At 32.6% G+C, this 23968-nt stretch overlaps 3 protein-coding genes across 4 annotated transcripts; 1 reads left to right on the forward strand and 2 right to left on the reverse strand.

Annotated features, from left to right (window-relative positions):
- Positions 1-107: 107 nt before the first annotated feature.
- Positions 108-7434, reverse strand: LOC125049550. Its single transcript, XM_047648913.1, has 4 exons — positions 7294-7434; positions 2668-2788; positions 1215-1314; positions 108-481 (listed from the first exon to the last, which is right to left on the reverse strand). Exons 1-4 carry the CDS (start codon positions 7333-7335, stop codon positions 364-366), a joined length of 381 nt encoding a protein of 126 aa, XP_047504869.1. The 5' UTR covers positions 7336-7434; the 3' UTR covers positions 108-363.
- Positions 7435-9095: 1661 nt separating this feature from the next.
- Positions 9096-10860, reverse strand: LOC125049670. Of its 2 annotated transcripts, XM_047649076.1 has the most exons (4): positions 10717-10860; positions 10374-10497; positions 9676-9930; positions 9254-9394 (listed from the first exon to the last, which is right to left on the reverse strand). In XM_047649076.1, exons 1-3 carry the CDS (start codon positions 10753-10755, stop codon positions 9677-9679), a joined length of 417 nt encoding a protein of 138 aa, XP_047505032.1. In that variant the 5' UTR covers positions 10756-10860; the 3' UTR covers positions 9254-9394; position 9676. The 2 variants fall into 2 exon arrangements, with proteins under 2 accessions (XP_047505031.1, XP_047505032.1); XM_047649075.1 differs by lacking the exon at positions 9676-9930 and having other exon boundaries at positions 9096-9394.
- Positions 10861-15082: 4222 nt separating this feature from the next.
- Positions 15083-16899, forward strand: LOC125049713 (KRAB-A domain-containing protein 2-like). Its single transcript, XM_047649136.1, has one exon. The coding sequence runs from the start codon at positions 15085-15087 to the stop codon at positions 16897-16899; it is 1815 nt and encodes a 604-aa protein (XP_047505092.1). The 5' UTR covers positions 15083-15084.
- Positions 16900-23968: the final 7069 nt, after the last annotated feature.

Raw genomic sequence — 23968 nt, forward strand, 5'->3', positions numbered from 1 at the left:
AATTTACTTTGGTAAATGCGTCGGATTCTGATGTTCATAAATATTTTATTTTTAAATTTCAAATGTGGAATGTAATTTGACACGACTAGGTCCACAAAGGAATCTCAATTCTGTTTTATCGATAGAAAGGATGTACATATTTGTTTGTATTTTTCTATATTTTACTGTTTCCCGTTGGCAGTGAGGAAAGTCTGTATAATACAAATTATATTTACCATTATAAATTTGTATCGTCAAAAACATAGAAAATCTTCGTAAGTCCTAATTACTACTCTACTACTCTTATAAAAGGGTTACAAGTCGTTAGCTCAATAACTTATAAATATTATGCAATAATAATATAATTTTATATTTAAGCGCCATCTATCCACCTCGCTGAGTCAACACGGCGTCTACGAGCAAAAGCGCACCGTTGATGATTGCTAGAGAAGCCTTCGCAAGATTTTTGTCTTTTAGTTCACTTCTCCCATAATGCTGATATCTGAAAGTATTAATTAGGCGCATAAGTATGGAGATTCCATAGTGTATACGCAAATATGAAAAATAAATATATATCAAGATTTTTAACTAATTACATAAATTTAAAATAGATGCGTCCGTCGTTTAAGGCATTCAGATACATATTTTAAAATTACGTATAGAAATAACATCAGGTTCAATTATTTTTAATAAACATGGCAAACAGATAATATAAGACTTAATCATCCAATATGAGCAAGTGTTATTTGGACACATAGAAAAATGTATTGTTTTACAGCCGGCGTTCGAACAGAATGCTTGATGAATGAATTTGCAATCACCAATTTTAGTATGTTTCCTCAAATATTTGTGTAAAATACACAAAAATATATTTTTATAGATGAGATAAAAAGATATTCAGAAGATGTCTCCCAGGTTAACACTAGCCACTAATAAAAAGAGATTTGAATTTGGAATGTGGATAAATGTAATGTTTCATGCACCAAAGAGTTCAACCATGAACATTGTTTGATAACGAATACTACTACTGGCTGTTAAGAACAATTCTTAATTTCAAAAACTTTTTTAAGTCAAAACATGCCAAACACATTCTTTTTTTTTGTTACTTTTTTTTGAATTCAAATAAATATCCTTCAAAATTATGCCTCAAGAAGTGGTAATGAAATTAACGTTTTTCATCAGTTAAATAATCACATATTTTGTCAAATTTTAATTAATTAAATTATAATAATTACCTGTCAATGATAATGGCTCCGCTCGCCACAAACAAACACACACCGACGAGTGAGTAAAAGATGTCGATGCGTTTATGACTCGGTGTTTGCATTATATATCCTGAAATTTTATTATATTTATTACTGATAGACATAACTTTACACAGACTACATTTATTTATATATTTCCCATATAATTATTATTTTTTAACAGTGACTACTAATACGACAGAACTTTCTTTTGTAAAACGATGCGGAGCGGGGATTGAATTACGCGTTATTGTTAATATTATTTTCGCCTTTCCAGTACTTTACACCACATAATGGTAACTTTTAGGTATAAAGAGTCACAAGGGGGTCACGAAACGTTTTACTATACTTGGGTACAGAAAAACGTTATGGCGCGTTATATGGGGGGGGGGGTTTCAATAATCTCAAAAAATTGCGTGACGTAATACTTGAACGCTCCCTTTACGAAATTTTAATTTAAAAAATAGAACTTCTATAAGGTAATTCCCCCGTCTCACTCTCTCTCTCAATCGCTCTCTCCCTTTTCTTCGACAAAAACGCTGCACATCTTAGTGACGTTTTTAAAAGCGCCTAAAGAAGTTTCACTTGTTTGTTGTTTGTTTAATATCTACACCGTTAATTCTACAGTTAAAAATATATAAAACAATGTAACCTACATCTAATAAGTCATAACATAATAAGCAGCTCTCGTGGACTCAGCCAGTGAACGTGTGTACGAGTGACGCTTCGCTAACCAAGTTGGACTGTGCGTGCGGTACATCCAAAAGTTGTGACCAAACAAAAATCAAAAGTTTTGCTTGGAACCCGTAGAGCCAGTCTCTCTATTATATCCACATTATGCACCCGCCCGTAAGTTCCTGACAAAGCAAGCTCTCTTCTGAGGCACAGCTGGTCATAACCCACCATACCCAGAACAAACAGGATCGGGTACATAAGCGGATACAAAGGATACAGTCTCTTGTAGAGGTAACGGGTAAATTTATTTTGTACTCGCTCTAACATGCACTCCAAGTGACTTCTGACTAACGTATTGTATAAAGTCTTGATTGCACTGATATTCGTAAAGCCACAAGCTATTAGTAATACGAACCTTAGGTTTCTGTTAGCCTTTTTGCATATCTTATGTATGTCATGCGCGAAAATGATATATGATACGATATTTTTTAGTTTTAAAACGAGTCGCCTTTAGTCTAGCGTCAGATTTATGTATCTGTTTCATAAGTTGATCAGCCATTTGTCACTGACACACACCGTCAATTTGTGGCATGGCAGTTTCCTCAAGACGTTTTAAGGAAAACGTCTTGAGGAAACACGGTAAATGTACCGTGCATAAGTTAAATGCGCAATCTCAGGGTTTTAGAAACATACGGTAAAGCCATTAGGTCAATACTGGTCTTATTCTTAAACAAAGTTCCAGGTAAAGTTATGGTTAAAATCTAATTACCTGCAGCAGCACCAGCAAAGATGATAAGGTACCCGATGAAGGTGCCGGTGACCAGCATACCGATGTCGGCATCGGCATTGTAGCTGTGGTAGTGTAGCGCGACGCATGCGCACGTCAACGCCTGAAATTGTGGAAAACGAATTAAATAGAAATACCTCTAAAATATATTTTTTTGGAAATAACATTATTTGTTTATTTATCAGGAAGAAAAAAAGTAGATAACAATTGTTTATTTAAGGAAGCAGTCGATGTTGTCATTTTCTATCTGTCAACAGGAAGTACCTAATAGGTTATTTGCCTGTGGTTGTTAAAAACTACGCCCACATACGTTACAAAGAATTGTAAAAACCAATGCGATTCGAAAACTTACAATACTTTTTCTATTGGCCCTCGTATGGCCCTTATTATTTTTGATCAACGTAAATTCAGACAATTACCCGTGAACTTGAAATTAATTGTTTACGTGTTTACAAGCATGGTACGTCAAAGGTGCGGCCTAGAGAAGCGTTTTGGCGGATTCCTAAAGTTATAAATGTTCAAGTCGAATATAGTATAGAGATAGTTAACATAATAAAAATAAGAAAGTAAACATAATAAAAAATTTCTTGGACCTCTGTGATTGAAGATACATATTTGTTTAGAATTTCCGATCGATATCCATCGACTACGAAACAATAAAATAGCGAAGGACCGCCCTATATGAACGCCTATAATGTTTTGCTTTGATGAAAATGTAATTTCATAGTTCGTCAACCTACCGAGTTAGTCAATCCAAACAATTACGTAATGCGCTATATGTTGTCAATGAGTACAACCGCGAAGGTCCAATCGTGTAAGGAAAGATGATGTCATATAGTGGTTACTAAATGCGGGTCACGAGGCTGTATAGACCTCGAATAAACGGCCAGAACAAGTAACTAGATTTATTAGCTTATGATAAGGCTGTTATTACCTTGATCGCGTATTTTAAAGGTATTTATTTACTTCTGACTTACAAATAGAACATTACACAGATTTTCATAGAGATTATTAATGTTTACATTACCTGTTTATACATGTATGAAAATAACGGATACACATTATGAATTGATTTGTCTATATGTTAGAATTCAATTATAATGTGCCAAGTTTAGTATACTGTGTAGATTTTTAAACTACTTTATTTAAAATAGTATATATTGATTATAACTGCGTCTGAAAAAGACAATTTAATTTCACAAACAAAGTCCATAGGATTTTCGTAAGCCTAACTCTCTCAATACATAATACTCCCGCCGTCACAAAAACATTAGACAAAATTAACTCTTCTCGTTCACTATGAAACATTATTAAGCTAATAAAATATTACCCGTAGTTACGACAAAAGTATTGTAAGCACAAACTTGGCGCCAAAATCTGTGTATTCGGCAAGTCAGCGCGCATGCGCCACAGATATGTACACAGTCACAGATAAAGTAAAATTTTGAATATACATCAAACAGTGCGCCTCGGATGAAAACTTTTTTTGACACATAATTTTTACTCTACTCACAAACAATATATAAAAAGACTAGAAACAAATAATAAAAGAATAACTAGATAAGTAGAGCGTTTATAGATAATTAGAAAAGATAATACATATTCATAGTTGTAGCGATGATTTCATTCATTTCGTCAGTTTACAAGATAATTGTTTGTCCATTGTAAGCTAATACAGGACGTGAATCAATTATGAGGATATGTTGTTAAGGTGTTATTTCTAGAGGTGATGTTATATTGAATTTTATAATGATAATAATCATAGTTTTATATTAATTAAAATTTGTACATAGGTTTAGACTTTAGAGTAACGGCCGAGCACGGCTAAAATTCAGGATTCATAGTTTAATCAAATTTAATGGAAGCTATATATATCATGACTATAATTGAAAATTAAACTTCGTGGCATTATCTTAAGGCCCTAGGTATTGACCTATATTAGGATATCATATCACTTATAGGTAACATGTAATGTTAAATGCAAAAAATTATTGTTTATATTATTTTAAATCAGTTTTCAAAGTTCAAACGTTTAAGTTAAATATCGACAAATACTTTATCAGTCTACTCACAATATTACTCTTAGAAATTTAATGTTTCAACGTAAGTCATATTCGTTTTCATTAGATTGTTCAGATAATAACGAACTTTTGTCTGGAATTATAAATATATTGATATATTTTGGTAGCTCTCCCGGCATATTGAAGGATTATAATCAAGAGGTCTACGATGAACCCACGTAAAACGTACCGTTGATGATAACAAGGAAACTACATCATGATGTATTTTTATCCAGCATTACGGCCACTAAAGTAAACTCAAGGTTGACCATGAGATTTAACAATCGATTTGCTGCCGTGGGATTTGTGATAAAACGCGTTCGAAGTTTCTCGGGTTGCAAATTATAACCATACTCTTACTTTCAATTTGTTTACTTCGAAACGAAATTTAAGATAGAGTATATATTTTGAATTATCATAGATTATATGTAAATTACTTGTTTTTTTCTTCAATAAAGCTAAAGCCGTAAACTGTCATTTAAATTGAAAATAAAATTAAAAAAACGTAAATGTAAATACTCGATGCCGACAAATGGTACAAATGTTTGTTATTTGAATGCCAACAAAAACGTTCTTCTATTGTAACCCGCCAAAATAAAGGTTATTTAAAGATATAATTAAGAGGATTACATTGTAGGTTAAAACAAATTAAAATCCGCGTCAGTGACCATGGCCTCAATCCAGTACGATGTACTTCCTATAAATAGGTATATTTCGAAAGACATTGAGTCCGGACCATAAACAGATAAAGATTTATCGCAGCGATAAGTGGAAATGTACAGTAATCGAATTAAAGAAAACCATCGCACATGGTGTATTAAAGAGAGGCTTTATGCTAGATCCTAACAAATGGAGTTTTTCAAGTGGGAACAGAAGTTTGATCGCATTATGTAGGTACGCGAATAAAAAAATATTAATGAATTAGTATTGTTTATCCAACCCTGTGATGGAACTGCAAACGAAAAAGAAGTAATCCTATCCTAAGCTTTCAGGGCAACTTCTTCAGATACAAGTATGACTTCATCCGTAAATTGATCATAATATGACAGATGTCTCTGGCATCGCACATCCATAGATTAACGGGTTACAAACTATGCTTCTAGTTCAATATGTGAATGTAAATATTTTTTTATATTTTGAAGTGAAAACTTTTTTAGCGGCTTTGTACACTTTTTTGGAATAGGTAAAAAATGTTAAACTCGCGTCAGGACACGTGACCTGATCGTAAAATCGTAAGACGGATGGAGAGTTGACAGATGGCGCGGCGTATTTAGTGTAATATAAATTGTCATGTTTGTGTACGATAACGAAATAAATAAATATTGTATTCTACCACATAAATGATAGTACTTTTATACTGATAATTAAAGCAATTCGTGCAAAATTATTCCCTAACCATTTCAAAATAGCAAAAATGCACAACGTTAATATTCAAGTTTTCACTTATGCCGGCACTCCCGGCGTGCAACCCGTCGGTTTTTTTATTTATAATTTTGTCATTTGCGTGAGAATGTTATGAAACATCAATTTGTTCTATATAGAACTCGATTGGTACTACTAAATCGTTAAAGTTTCTTATTTTTTAATGATTATTATCAAGCTCATTAAAATGTAGTATACAAGTCCACAACATAATTAATAGAGTAATTTTTAAGTCAACGGCCTTAAGAAACGTGATTAAAAACAATCAAGTATTATTAACGTAAAAATAAAAAGTAATTTATGATGTAAATAGTAACTCAGTCTATAGGTATATTGACTACCCATTGCTGAAGTAATTTGTTTTATTTTCTCTATTTTTTAACATCTATCTATTAGGACATTAGATACGTATTCTATTTCGTATTTCAAGTCTGTGAGCGCTGCCAAATATACCAAACTTCACACAGAACAATTTTTAACTAGATTTAAGTTTGATTCATGTTTTACAATACTGGAATATCAGGTGATTTATTTCCTGTCGTTTAATTTTTGATAGGTGCGCATTTCAAAACATTCTGCATAATTGCTTATTCAACATGTGCAACAGCGCTTCGAAACGCCTATAATTTATTCGTATTTGTATAGATGTAGGTATAAAACATGCTTATGTAGACTAAATCTGGCCATAGCTAAAAAAAACTTTTTTCCCATAGTATTCATAACCTCATATTTAAGATTTAAAAAAAATTGGCACAAGGACACTTTAACAATGACTAAAAACTTAATAAGTAATCATTTTAAAACGGCGCAATCGTTAAAACGCTGCATTTACTGGAATATTTACTAACAACGAATTCACAAACAAGTATTTACGCAGTTGCGACTTATTCACCGGAAGGAGCATACCAAATCCAGTTTTGAAAGTGGGTATGCCTTTTGCGTATAAAAGATCATTAGAAATTATAATCCTAATAGCTATCTATGTTCTAACATTATTAGACTACTATTAAGTAGCCAATTTGTATTTTTTAAGCCACTATTAATAATACGCTTTACACATCTAATAAACTACAAACATAATTTTTGGCCACGCCTTGTTTAAATGTTATTAGAAAAAATTACGCACCAACTCCAAGAATTTAATGATTGATAATCTGCTGATAGCCATTTTCACTATACGTCTGGTTACGATTTACACGAGGTCACAACTGAGCAAGGACCAGACCAGACGCTACGCCGCGATCGGTCGACTCAATGACGAAACGGTGAGATCATAGTTGGATGACTAAGTTTTAATAATAAAAAAGATAATATTTTTTTAATACTAGCTGATTTGGTGAACCTCCCCCGAACAGTCAATGAATAAGCAGATTGATTCTTATAAAATAATTTAATTTTTTTATTGCGCCTTTATCAGGAAAGATTATATTCTTGGTTGCAGCTATTGTTAGTGATAATATTGGCAAAGGGATTTATTATAATACTCTATAATACTTTATCGGAAGACACAGACAACATTACACGAGCTGTCAGTTGCGGTTTATTATGGAATTTTTAAGAAATTAATTGACGTTATCTGATGTTTATTGATGATAATCACCAATTAATAGTTATCCTATTCCCGATGAAGATAAATCCAGAAACACAAACATCGTAGGTACAGATTTATCCAGCTGTTCTAGAGTTGTAAATGGTGTAACACGACTTAGTTAAATATATATATTTTTGTAAACACATTTGAAGACTGCCCTACATTGTTAATGTTTTACGTATTTTTAGAAACTTTATGCTTTGGAAATTTTTGTTTATCATTTCATGTTCGTTGTAGGGAAAAATAATTATTAGTTGTAGAATAAGCACTAATCTTGGTTGACCTTTGGGTCAACAGTTTACATAGTTTTTAAAAACATTATTTTCTCATACACACATCATAATATATTAAAGAATACAGGAGTTCACAAAATAATCGGTAAAAACATTAAATAAACAAATGCAATCGGCCCACACGTTTTTGAATGAAATAAAAAAAGCTACCATATAATCTACGATAGGTCGAAATCATGGACATATGAAGGTGACGTCACCAGAAGGGTCCACAACAACTGCACCCTTCTTATAGAAAAAGTAGTCTAACCAAAATTTCGTAAAGTAAATAGTAGGCTATTAACCTTTAAAAAAAATCGCACATACAATTTTCAACCTCAGCTGTCAGTGGTTAGAATGGTCGAAGGCTGGAGCCTCAAGGAAGAGCTAAAGTTTCTTCCTCCACAGAATAACATAAACTACTTTTTTTAGTTTTAAATTAACAATCATCATGTAAAATGATTCGTCCTTCTCGACTCTCAAATGTTCTAGATCAACACTTAAAGAAGACGTCAACTAATTAGTAAGCAATTCTAATTGATGCGATAATTAACTAAAACAACGTCCGTTATGATTCTGATGAAGTAATCGTACACGCCTACTGCGCTACAAAATTAACAAAAAATACTCTGCAAATATTACCCAAGACCATTAAAGTATCTCACTAATACTCAAAATACTTCTCCACTAAGTTATAAAAAACAATTAAATCTAATGAAACCTTGTAAGTTATAAGATAAGATATTGATACATTCGTGTATAAATATAATAATAATATAGATTACAAGAAAATTTTAGCTAATTTAAAGGTTTTAAATTGAACGCTATCTATAAGTTCCATTACACATTACTTAAATATTTCGGCTTTGCCATATTTTCTCACATTTTTGTTCCATCCTTTAACGTAGCTTAGCTATGTTCTACTAGATGTCGCTTTAAGCAGTTTTTTTATATTTAATCAGATATGAATATTTCAACCAAGGTAATAATAAAAACTCATAAAGATTACAGGTAATATTTATATTATTATAGTTGACTTGTATATTATATTATTGAAAGACAATAAAGCTTGATATAATTTATTTACACAATACAATTTCACGCGGCACGTCGAGTAGACTTAGAACGAGTGCTTACATCATCTTTTTGGGCAGAGCAGAGCGCAATTAAGGCATCTATGGTCATCAAAGCAGCGACGGCCAAGGAACACACAGCGTAAGTTTGAGCATAGTTCTTTCTCTGACAGAAGGGTACATCGCGCCAACCATGCAATGTGAGGGCGCCACATGCTCCAAATAGTACGCCGCCGATTGCCGACCACCAGGCGTCGATATACGCATCTGCAGTTGCTGATACGGCTTCACCTGCAAGTTATAATAATGGAACAAAATGTATTACTAATTTTTTCTCTAATAAACTCTTAGTAAGTAGAATTCTATGTGTTAAAAAAAATATATGTTATCGTAATTATTGTATAGCGAAGTCGCGAGAACAACAAATATAGAATATTTTTAATTTTTAAAACGCGATTTCACGCTTTTTATTACAATTATTTTGAGTACATTATCCTTGAGAGTCTACTACTGCTTATTCGACTTTAGTAGACCTTAAAATCAAGGTTTTCTTACGTATTCACTAAAATCACCTTATACGCTCGCATCGTCGTCATATTGTTCCGAATCCAAATATGCCAGACTCAGATCGAAAAGCATAACAACTGCCGTTAATACAGCCAAAGAACCAGCTATGAGAGCTACGTTGTGATCTCCTGTTCTCGGGTAAGGGGATTGCTTTGTCCTGGCCGACAATACGAGCCCTCCACTCACGCCAAAGAGACCCACGCCAACCATACAGAAGTACATATCTTGTACTAAGTCCAAAGGTGCTAAGAGGATTTCTCCTAGAAAATGTGATTGGTTACAATCGCCATAGAGCTTTTCTCGCGACTTCGTACGATTCCTCATTATATATTATTAGAACGATAGTAATGAAATCTTATTCACAAACTGTATTTTTATTGTACACACACCGATTGTTTATATTATTAGCAATACATATTTTAATAACGTTTATTACTTATTTAATCTTCGTGAAAATTAATGTAATAAATAAATATTTCTTATTTTTTATGCCATTGAGACATTCAAAGAACTTCGCGAGGAGGTTTACAGCTCAACGCGTATTTTTAATTTAATTCTTTCCCGTCGTTAAATCTTTCATAACGGTGCCAGACGGCTAGTAAATACGAAATTACTTATAATTACTTCATAGTTTACAACATTTGAAAATCCACTATTGTTAGCGTGACAACGTGAAATGATGTGATAATGAATTCATACAAACCTACAATTTCCCCTGAGAGCACTACTACGTAGCCCACGTAGGTTCCAGAGCAGAGCATTAGTGTAGGTATGTCCGTTAGGTCATAACTGTAGTGATGTAATGTTAGACAGGCTATAGTGAGAGACTGAAATGTAAGAGAAAAAGAAAAAATTTCTCGTAAAATCATACAATTATTAACATTGTTCAGTCAAAAAGACGCGAAATATAAATTGTAATAAACACACAGTCATGATTAGTAATTCTTTACTTAAATCTTATTTAAAAGGCAGAAGAGACACAGAGATATATGGACGAATATAAGTTTTGTATCAAATTACCTAATTGGTTAAAAATAAACACTTACCAATTCTAGGAATTTTATTAAACATGTTGGTATTAACATTTTTGTAGATAATTCTCTAAAACAATAATTTACTGATGTGATTTGTCACATAAATATCTTTTGACATGCGTCGTTCATTGTTATGACCACAGACATAATAATTTGGATATGTTGTTGTATCTTTTAAATTGAAGATATACGTGCACATAATATAATGGCAGGATCAACCTATGGCTAAAAAGATATAAATAAATACGGATACATCCTTTTAATTACGGAAGTTTGTTTAATATCTTAAAGATGCATTTGCTTACATTATGCTTATGTATTTGTATGTATGTATATACATATATATTAGGAAATTACTTAATGTATCTATATATATATATATATGTTTGTACAAAATATATGTATAAAATAAGGTCCCGCACCACAAGAGTCGGGAATATTGGGAAATTTATACATAAAAATAAATGATGCAAAGAGACACCGAGGCAGCATGCTTGTTAGTAACTAGGAATTTTTAAATCACTGTATTCATTGAATTAGCAGTATTGGCCAAGTGGCTTCAGCGTGCGACTCTCATCCCTGAGGTCGTAAGTTCGATCCCCGGCTGTGCACCTATGGACTTTCTTTGTGCGCATTTAACATTCGCTCGAACGGTGAAGGAAGACATCGTGAGGAAACCGGCTTGCCTTAGACCCAAAAAGTGGACGGCATGTGTCAGGCACAGGAGGCCTATAAGTTGACAAATAATCATGACACAGATACATAAATCTGAGTCCCAGACCTAAAAAGATTGTAGCGCCACTGATTTATTTTTATTTTTGGTATTCATTGAATGAGACCTGTTAATACCAAGAAAAGATAAGGTAAAGTCAGTATCGATAGTTAGCAATTCTTCAGCTTTTGTAGGATGCTATATCTATATATATATATGATAGAAGAGCAGACGATTTCGTGACTGCATAAAGTTCAAGGCATTCTGTGGTTCACTAATTTTATTTCTCTATAGAACGCAATTCACTCAATAGATTAGTGATTATGAACAAGTATACTGCATGGCTGTGGGATCTTTGGAATCCGCGGTATTACTCGAAATTAGTGGGTATTTTTACCCGATTCTGACTAACCTTTTCTTAGTCGAGTCTACATACCTTCGAGTTTTGAGCATTTACATTTATTTATTTATCTCTCAAAAAGTATTAGGTACATCATAGCAAATGTTCGATGCTGGTAAAAAATTGGTTGAAATAAGCTGTGATGTAGTAAATCTAAAATGCACATTGAATATGGCAATCCCTAATATATAAAATTCTCGTGTCACAGTTTTCGTTGCCATACTCCTCCGAAACGGCTCGACCGATTTTGATGAAATTTTTTGTGCTTATCCGGTATCTATGAGAATCGGCCAACATCTATTTTTCATCCCCCTAAATGTTAGGGGTAGTCCACCCCTAAATTTTATTTTTTATTTTTTAGACAAAATTTATAATTTCTATTTTTTTATGATACAACATTAAAAAATACATACAACCCCTAATTTTCACCGCTCTACGATCAACCCCTATTTTTTATTATAAATGATGGCAAAACGACGTTTGCCGGATCAGCTAGTACTAATATAATTTATATGTTTGAATTGTCTACCTCAAATGCAAATTCTTTACGTCTGCACGTGCATTTCCAAAACCAAACACTATTTCCACTAGCGAAAACCAAATCTCTCTTAGAACAGATTTTAATGCTATAAAAAATTTCAGGTTTGGCCTGAGCAAGCTATAGCGTCTTTATTTCCGATTATATATTGTAACATATCGTACCTTATTTAATAATCTAATCTAACTTTTTCTATCACGGTATCCTATGCAGGTAATTAGCGGCTTGTCTAATTAAATATTCATTGCATATTAAACACGTTGCCCGCTCTTCAAACATGTGCCTAAATCACGTTTATTCAACCTAAATGCATTATTAAGCGTATAGGCTTAGTGCCTAAATGCTTTCGCTACGTTAATATCGGGTACGTTTGGTTTATTTAACTGACCCGGCTAACTTCGTAACTTATAATATCGTGTTAACTTTAGTTAAACTTAATTTAGGATTTCATTAAGGTAATAACATTAATACAACTTTTTTAGCAAATACAGAAATGTTTTATTGTTTCCCATTGCCAAAGAAGAATGGCAGTTTTACACATTAGGCCTCTTCTATCTAGCGCCAATATTGCGATACTGCATGTTAAAGCACTTTCTGCTACACAACATTCTATTATGAGTTAACACATGTCTTGGATCAAGATCAAATCCTGGTTATGCATCTCCTCATTTACCTCAAGATCGGAATTTCTTGAACTGATACGAATTCGACGTAAAATGATGCGTAGCTTTGTCAACGGATCGCAACACATGCTGTTTGCAATCGTAAAATTAATTTACTTATTTATTGTTATTCGATAACTTAACCAATACTTTATTACTTATTCTGCTATTCGGAGTGGAGAAGAATCCACCAAAAAAGAGATAACTAACATCTATTCAGCCGATCTTGAGTTATAAGTGGTGTAACTAACACGACTTTGTTTTATATATTTATATACAGTTTATTTATTCATTGTAATGTATAAGTTTTGTTTGTTGTTTTAATTAGTGTAATCAGCATACAAACTGCAGTGGATTGGAAACGTTCCTTGATTATGGATTTACTGACCCAGACCACAACATCGTCGCGCAATGTACGTTGTACATCGGACGTTAGTAATAAATATAATTATTACTAACGTCAAAATATGTACCTATTTGTAGTAATAAATTATACAATTAGCGCTATTTGCGACTACACTTTAAAACCATGCAATACAATATTAATTAGACCGTTTTTAATTATCCGTTCTCCACGAATTTCTTGGTATAAAATACACCAATTGACCCGTCACATGTAACCACTGAGATCGGAGGCTGGATTTTATTCAAGGCGCAATAAAACATAAATAATAAATATATATTTTACTAGCTGGCCTGGCGAACATCGTACCGCCTAACAGTCGATTCTTTATTTTTTTTTACTTATTCTGCTATTCGGGACACCGGTCTAGGTCTAGGTCTAGATAAGACAACAAATACATTATGTCAAAAATAAAAATTTACCTTCCCGGAACCCCTCCACTGACACTTGAACTTTATAATATGGTATTAAAGTTCAAATTGACTTTTAGGTATTATTACGAATATTTTGTATGGGAATATAGAAAAGTGTTGTTTTTAGACTTTTTCACTCATTTTTTTTAATTTTTCTCTCCGTTAGAACCATCCTCGTACTTCAAGGAATATTATAAAAAAAGAATCAGACAAATCGGTCAAGCCGTTTTCATGTTATGTCGTGACAACGGAAAACGGGTTTCATTTTTATATATATAGTTAAGGTAAGCAGTTGACGGGTAGCGCGATTGCCTCACTCATGAACTTAGAAAAACATAAACCCACTGACTGATCCTATGTATCAAGTGCATTATAATCATTTCGGTTCTCACGATTTCAATAATGTACCTCCATATTGCGGTTGTGTATAATGGCTTTGTCGAGCTTTCCATAATAAACAAAAAACCTAACCCAGATGGTATTAGTTGCAAAACTTTGACGCTAATAGCGGCGTGTGCTCATCTATTAGTTACTTCGTTAGCTAGCTATTTTAAATATATATAAAATACTAGATGGCCCGATGGAGTTACTACCGAAATTTAATGTACAATTTTTAAAACAGACCCAAGACTTCGGATCTCATACTACAGCTATGAAACCCAAATTTCTGAAGACTAATGTTGCCATGACAACCAAATGACAATTTTTATTTCTAAAAACGCAAAAGTCATGGAAAATTCCCAGCTAGGAACAGTTTTTACTTCAATATTCAATAGTCGTTTTTAGTATTTTTATTTACTTTTTATTTATGTATACCACCGTTTAAACCTATCATGAACTTTCACAAATATTTCAAGATCATAACCATCGGCCATTCTCGAATTTTAGCGAGACAACCGAAAAGCAAATATATATTTATAGATTTACGGTAAAGAAATTATATCTATGTCAATAAGGATAATTGAAAGCAGACTTATATGTAACATTTATGTATCTGTTACGGGTAATGCTAGAAGGTGGAGTAAACCTAGGTTTACTCGGGTTGACTTAGTATTACCCAAGCTTCTTGGGTAAAGTCCGAATAATAAGTAAAATAAATTTAAATTCGGGGTTTACCCATGCTCACCTAGGTCTACCCAACTCTGTCTGGGTAATGTGTTGGCTAAATTTTAACAACAGTTTAGCAAATTTTGCATTAGTCTTGTTGGCAACACTGGCCACGCCGCCGCTTGCTTTACTGCTTAGTGACAAAATGGCGACCGAACAGAGTGCACGTTCTTTTCGAGAGCGTTTTGATACAAAATTTCAAGAGTTATTCTCAGCGAAAGGATTAAATTCTTTTTACTTTAGTAACGAACAGTATTTGGAAATAATTAATTCGGTAAAAAGTGCAAAAGAAGCTAAATCGAAAACTACTTTACAATACCGGCGATTGAAGCGTTTTGATTTGTGCTCGGTAAGTGGCGTCGAGAAACTGATTGCTCCTCTATCTTCAAGTGAGACAACAATTAAATATTACGTGACTAATGATGAAATGTTCGATATTTTGCATGAAACTCATTTGGCTGTTGGACATGGAGGAAAACATCGAATGGAAAAAGAATGTAAAAAAAAATATAAAAATATTACTCAAGAAGTAATCAAATTATATTTACGACTATGCGAACCATGCCAAAAAAAGTTAAAGTCTGCTAAAAAAGGAATTGTTGTCAAACCATTGGTGTCAACAGAAATGAATAGTCGCTGTCAAGTAGATTTAATTGACATGCAGTCTAACCCTGACGGCGACTTCAAATTCATAATGGTCTATCAAGATCATTTGACAAAGTTTGTACAGCTGCGCGCGTTAACATCTAAACGAGCCGTAGAAGTTGCTTATAAGCTTTTGGACATATTTTGTATTTTTGGCGCACCTTCAATTCTTCAATCAGACAATGGCCGCGAGTTTGCAAATCACGTAATAGAAGAGTTGTGCTCGATGTGGAGCGGTCTGAAGATAGTACATGGCAAACCTCGCCATAGTCAGTCTCAAGGTAGTGTGGAAAGAGCAAATCAAGACGTACAAAATATGCTTATGACGTGGATGAACGACGAAAATTGTAAGCGTTGGTCAGAAGGTTTGAAGTTCGTACAATTAATGAAAAATAGGGCATTCCACGATGGAATAAAACGAGCTCCTTATACCGCCATGTTCGGTAGTGATGTCAAGGTGGGTTTAGCGTCATCTTCTCTTCCAAAAGAAGTTATTGTCAATATTCACACTGAGGAAGAGCTCGAGAAAATGTTGACGGAATTTACTACCGAAGCAGAATCTAGTCCAGAATCCCAAGAAGAAGGACCGGAATCTAGACAAGAATCTCAAGAAGATTTACTAAATGTAGAGCTGGAATCAGAGAATTACCACTTACAGAACACGGAGATGAGAAGCGATATCGAAACAGAAGTTTTAAATACAAAAGAAGGTGAAAGGAACGTTTTATTAGAAATAAATTCAGAAGAAACGGCCAAAAAGAAAGACGAATTAGAGTGTAGTAGATGTATGAACCCAGGCACAAGTACACAAGAAATAAACTTATGTGAAATTTGTACTACTCAACAAAATATAAATAAACATAGATTATCTGCCCGATTGAGCTTAGAAAATCAAGCTAAGAAAATGAAAGCCTTATCTAATTTAAAATTTCCTCCATGTTCTGTTGGAGATACGGTGAGAGTCCAAATACCAGATGTCGATAGAGGAAGAGGCGAGTTTCGGAACGTGCTTATGGTAGTTATAGAAAAAGCTGGTGATCTGTATAGGCTAGGAAACGAACGTGGTACTATTGAGGAAATGTTCTCAAGGAATCAGTTTTCTGTGTGTCATGATAAACTGATTGATATCGAAAATATATCACCAGAAAAAAAAAGTTTACGAGAGCTTGCAAATGAACAGTCGCTTTCAGGAGGCCAGGGTTATAAAAGGTGTAATTGCAAAACAAAATGTGCCACAAAGAAGTGTTCATGCAAAGCTGCAGGAAAATTATGCAACTCAAAATGTCACAGCAGTTTATCTTGCTCAAATAAATAATTTTTATGTTTGTATGTTTTTCAGATAATAAATGTTTAAAATGGCCTTGGATTTTCATTTCACTAATTAATTAGACAAATTTTTAACATTACCCAGCCAGAGTTGGGTAGACCTAGGTTGGGTTGAGTAGAGCATGGGTAAACCCCGAATTTAAATTTATTTTACTTATTATTCGGACTTTACCCAAGAAGCTTGGGTAATACTAAGTCAACCCGAGTAAACCTAGGTTTACTCCACCTTCTAGCATTACCCGTAACATATCTATTGTATAGTAATAATGCCTTATTTTTTGTGTTTAGTCAAATATTATATTTTTTGAATTTAAATCACCTTTATGATATTGATAGTTATATATGAATAATTTCGAACGGATAACTTTTTATCTGTCATGTCAATAATTCACGTAGGTTTTCTACCAAATCCATCCCAGAAAAATCAGAGGTAGTCGGAAAGTTCAGTTCATGTAGAAGTCAAATTTTGATTCAATGTTCGGATTCAGGCTTAGTTTCTGAAAAAAGATGCCTTTTTAGGGTCTTATTTACATAACGAGGGCAATGTGGCCTCGTGGGAATGGAGAATGAACTAAGAATAACTCGCTCGTAAAAATAAGTGAAATCTTTTGTAAAAAATATTGGAATCTAACTCGGAATTAAAGTAGCATAAAAACGAAAATATACTTTTTTATGATTGTTTCCACACACAACTAATAATATCTTTTATCTTAAGAATGATATAAATAACTTCAAGTTACTCATTATAATTTATACAATGTAACCAACAAATGTCGTAAATAATACTTTTATGAATGGTATCTGGGAACACACTGTCCAGTGAACCTATATCACGAGTTTGACGAAGTATTTCATCTTAATCTTGCGCGTAATCACCACAAGTGCCCTCATATGTCATGCAAATTACACTATTGCCATTTAATGAATTGTTAAATTAATATAATAATAATATTACGTCTTCAACGACCGCAACAGCTTTCGTTACTCATGCATCAGGTACAGATCTGTTGCCTATTCTTATTAAATGTCTTCTATTAAATCATTTTAAAAATACTCGTATAATCCTTCTAAGTTACGTTTTGTTATATTTTAATTTGAGAAGTTATTTGAGATTTTATAAGTTAATTGAGAACCCTTAGCTTTAGCATATCTATTCAAACAATTAATAAGTTAATATTTTTTGAAGAACGGTCCGCGGGCAAAATTGTTACTGTACGGCAACACGATACTATATCGTTCCAAAAACCTTTCGTAGACATGATCCATGGGACTATCGATTTAGCAAATTAAAAACTTTTTCAAAGTATTAATTGTTATCTTGAATTTGTTACGGCAATAAAGCACTGTATTTAGACCCTATTGTGATAATGCGCTCGTGATGAGGATATTCGTGAAATATTAGCTTCATGACGAAACGTCGGATCGAGGCCGATTGAATATAGTTCCATCACGGGGAGTGGCAGTGAAATGAACATTCTTCACTTAGTATTTATATACTTTACACATAATCTCTTAATTAATAAGTGCCCTTTCGTGGCAAAGGCCTCCTCTTATCCACATTTTAAATTGTCTTCCACTTTTGCGTTTATTGTACCTTGGATACCACTTTAGTACTTTCTTGCTCCCCATTTCTGTTTCTCTTGCCATGTACTCCGCCCATTTCCACTTAAGTTTATTTATTCATCATACATTACACAAACAGATACATCTACTACCTTAGTTGCTCTTCTTAATGAATCTTTATTTTATCTATTCTTTTCTTCCCTATCATACATCGTTCCATCGATCATTCACACACCTGTAGCTTTGTATGGGCTGGGCTTTAGTGGTCGCCCAAGTTTGAAGTCCATATGTTAGGACAGGTCTTCAAGTATTAAAAAGCTTTCTTTTGATAATCCTACTCGTTTTGTTATTTTTTATGAAAAATATCTAAATAAAACAGCAATTAATATATATTCGTTGATAGCGTAATAAAGGTACTTAAATTAAATAAAAGATCTCTTACATTTACATTTATAAGTGAATGTAATAAAAATTCAAATCTCATTGACACTTTCGGTTTTAATAATTATCCTTCACGAATAAACGCGATTCGCGTGTTAATGCGGTCGAAAAGCAGACTGTTTTCAATTATGGTACTTTAGGGGTCAACAGTGGTTCAATAAGATCAGGTATAAATGCGTTTTGTCTCAATGTAGTTTAATATGATGAAAACTAAATAAAACATCTACAATTATTTTTATAAAGTTTGTGATAGCCTCTTTCATGTCACACAAACCGTATTTTTGAAGTGAAACTTCTTTATCGGGGTTGGAAAAAAATTCAGTGTAACATTTTTTCGTTACGCGTCACGTTTTTCGGTTACGCGCGATGTTCCTTTTTGATGTCAAACTTCTTTATCGGCGTTGGAAAAAAATTTACCGTCACATTATTTATTATTTACTAGCTGGCCTGGCGAACATCGTACCGCCTAACAGTCGATTCTTTATTTTTTTTTAATACTTATTCTGCTATTCGGGACACCGGTCTAGCTAGTAAGATAAAAAAAGAAAATTGATAAGACAACAAATACATTATGTCAAAAAATAAAAATTTACCCGGAACCCCTCCACTAACACTTGAACTTTATGATATGGTATTAGAGTTCAAATTGCCTTTAAATATTATTACGGATATTTTGTATGGAATATAGAAGTGTTGTTTTTAGTCTTTTTCACTCAATTTTTTTTAATTTTTCTCTCCGTAAGAACCATCCTCGTACTTCAAGGAATATTTTAAAAAAAGAATCAGACAAATCGGTCAAGCCGTTTTCATGTTATTATTGTTATGTCGTGACAACGGAAAACGGGTTTCATTTTTATATTTATAGATTATTTATTATTTATTATTTATTATTTATTATTTATTATTTATTATTTATTATTTATTATTTATTATTTATTATTTATTATTTATTATTTATTATTTATTATTTATTATTTATTATTTATTATTTATTATTTATTATTTATTATTTATTATTTATTATTTATTATTTATTATTTATTATTTATTATTTATTATTTATTATTTATTATTTATTATTTATTATTTATTATTTATTATTTATTATTTATTATTTATTATTTATTATTTATTATTTATTATTTATTATTTATTATTTATTATTTATTATTTATTATTTATTATTTATTATTTATTATTTATTATTTATTATTTATTATTTATTATTTATTATTTATTATTTATTATTTATTATTTATTATTTATTATTTATTATTTATTATTTATTATTTATTATTTATTATTTATTATTTATTATTTATTATTTATTATTTATTATTTATTATTTATTATTTATTATTTATTATTTATTATTTATTATTTATTATTTATTATTTATTATTTATTATTTATTATTTATTATTTATTATTTATTATTTATTATTTATTATTTATTATTTATTATTTATTATTTATTATTTATTATTTATTATTTATTATTTATTATTTATTATTTATTATTTATTATTTATTATTTATTATTTATTATTTATTATTTATTATTTATTATTTATTATTTATTATTTATTATTTATTATTTATTATTTATTATTTATTATTTATTATTTATTATTTATTATTTATTATTTATTATTTATTATTTATTATTTATTATTTATTATTTATTATTTATTATTTATTATTTATTATTTATTATTTATTATTTATTATTTATTATTTATTATTTATTATTTATTATTTATTATTTATTATTTATTATTTATTATTTATTATTTATTATTTATTATTTATTATTTATTATTTATTATTTATTATTTATTATTTATGTTGGGTTATAAGTGTGCAGCGGTAGTCGCGTGCAGCAGTCCAGTTTATTAATAAGTGACAATATAAAAACATAACAAGACCATAGCAACGCCAACTTTAAATAACGAACTATGACGATATAATATGTATGCAAATTACCAAAGAGTTTCCTCTAATACACCCCCTTGATTTGCATACACATTTAACAACAAATATGTACTAAATAGTCATTACAAAAATATACAGACATGCAATCTTAATCTACACCTAACATTGAGATGCAGCGGTAATGTTTCTGTCTTTGTAAAGCTTTTGTTAGCACATCCGCCGCCATCTCCTCGGTAGACACATACGATAATTGTATGTCAGTATTCTCCCTTAAAACACTTCTTATAAAATAATATTGAATATCGAAATGTTTAGTTCGGGCGTGGAAGACTGGATCCTCCGATAGAAATAAGGCACCTTGATTATCGCAGTACAACACTATGTTCCCGAAATCGCGCAACCCTATCTCTTTCATAAGACTATTCAGGTAAACTGCCTCTTTTATCGCCAAATTTAAACTAATATATTCGGCTTCGCACGTTGAAGTTGCTACGCATTTCTGTTTCTGGGATTTCCATGAAATCGCAGCCCCTCCTAACAAAAAAGCATACCCGGAGTATGACTTCCTATCTATAGGACAATTTGCCCAGTCAGCATCCGAATAACCAATTAAGCTCTTACCTGTTTTTCGATAAATCAGTCCATAATCGGCTGTCCTCTTAAGATAACGAAGTAATCTTTTCACCGCATTCCACTGTATCTGTCCAGGATTATCACAAAACGCTGCTAATCTTGTCACGGCGTGTGTGATATCCGGACGAGTTCCTGCTGAAAGATAAATCAAGCTTCCGATTAATTCTCTATATGGACATTCCTTCTCCAGCGGAATTTGTGAACCATCGGGTCTAAAATTCACCTCCATCGGCGTGGTCACTGTTTCTTTACAATTCTCCATGCCGAATTTTATCATCAAATCATTAATATATTTTTGTTGTGACAGTTTCGTGGCATACTCATTTTTGACAATGTCAATGCCTAAAATATATTTCGCCAGTCCATAGTCTTTTAAATCAAACTCTTTGGAAAGTTCATCTTTGAAAGATTGTATGAGACCTTTATTGCGTGAAACTATCAGTAAATCATCAACATAAACCGCTAAGTATATAGACGTATCAATGGAGTTACCGTCCAAATAGTAGAGACACGGTTCCTTCAAAGACTGTTTAAAATGCATTGACTTCAATTTATTGTCAAGTCTTTTGTTCCATTGACGTCCAGCTTGTTTCAAGCCATACAGTGATTTCTTCAATCGACATACATCTCCACCTGTCTTCAGATCATTTAACATCTTACGAGCCTGCTCTTTTAAGCTTTCGTCTCTTTCTTCTTTAATAATTCTACCTAAGCACTCTGTCAACAATTCTGGAACCTCCATATAAATTTCCTCGTCAAGATATCCATTCAGATATGCAGTATTGATATCCAACTGGTGTATCTCCATGTCTAATTCAACCGCGAGTGCTGTAAGCAGTCTTATCGTGTCTAGTCGGACGACAGGTGAAAAAGTGTTTCGGTAATCGATGCCATATCGTTGACTGTAGCCCTTGGCTACCAACCGTGCTTTCTTCTTCTCGGTTTTGTCAACGTTAAGCTTCGTTGTCAATACATATCGGCATCCTACCGCTTTTCGATTTCTCGGCTTTTGAACAATTTCCCATGTTTCATTTTTTACAAGACTTTTGACCTCAGACAATATTGCTTCCTCCCATAGAGCACGTTCAGCGCTACTTAGGGCATCCCCTAAGGAAGTTTCCACAGTCAACGCAACATCCTCAGGTAAAGTTTCTTCTGCACGGCCATTATTATCATTGGGTATCATTTTATAGACCTTCTTAGGTCGGCCAACTTGGCCTTTCTGAAGTTTTGGTCTTCCGGGACCTCTCTTATACGTTACCTCTGTATCAGCTTGCGCTATTTCACTATCTTCCTCATGACATAGAGAAGGTGAACCAAGGGGTGAATCAGTCGTCTCCACGATCATTTCTCGAGTTCCTGAATAAGATGTACTTGGTATTACGTCCACCTCTACATATTTCGGCTTCGGTGTATCAACATCAGCAGAAAATTGATCTAGCTGAAAAGGATCATGAGTAATTGTCGATTTCCTGTCATCATTAGTATCGAGCCTCGTCTTGCAGAATTTCACATCCCTAGCTATAATGGTTTTATGGTCTACTGGTATCCATACCTTATATCCCTTTTGGTTCATTGGATATCCAATAAATATTCCATTGACACTTCTGGCAGCAAATTTGTCCTTGGTTGGACTCTTGTCTAGAACATAAACTTCAGTTCCAAACTTCTGAAGATACTCAATCTTCACTGGAGAGCCAAACCACTTCTCGTACGGAATTGTACCACCCAAACTACTCGTGGGACAACGATTCCTAATATGACATGCCACCAATACAGCATCTCCCCAAAAACCTGCTGAGAGATTAGATGAAAGTAACATACACCTAGCCATTTCAACTAATGTCCTGTTCATTCGTTCTGCTACGCCATTCTGCTGTGGGGTTTGAGGTATAGTCAGTCTTCTTATTATCCCCTCTTGTTTCAGGAATTGATCAATCTTATTATTACAGTATTCTCCACCGTTATCAGTTTGTAAATACTTTATTCTCTTAGCGGTAAGGTTCTCAACATAGCTCTTGTATTCTTTGAAACATTCCAGAACACCACTCTTACTCTTCAGTAAGTAAACTTCGCACCATCTAGTACAATCGTCAATAAACGTGACAAAATATTTTGCACCACCGACAGTTTCATTTCGAATTGGCCCAACTACATCGGAATGGATGATGGACAGTTTTTCGTCACATGGTCCACTCGACTTGGAAAATGGGAAAGAAGTCATCTTACCCTGCACACAATACTTACAGTCGTATAAAATATTTATATTTGACATATCAACTTTAATGCCCACATGACCTAATACTTTTATTAAATCCTTCACATTTAAGTGACCTAAACGTTCGTGCCAGGATAGTAAATCGTTCTTAGTTTCGGAAATCGCAGAAACAGAAGCATGGCCCTCCCGCATATAATAAAGGTTGTTTTTTCGATCTGCTATGAACTTAATATTCCCTTCAGAATCGGTTACATAAGCTGAATCTTTC

Source organism: Pieris napi, chromosome 5 (assembly GCF_905475465.1).
Source record: "Pieris napi chromosome 5, ilPieNapi1.2, whole genome shotgun sequence".
NCBI lineage: Eukaryota > Metazoa > Arthropoda > Insecta > Lepidoptera > Pieridae > Pieris > Pieris napi.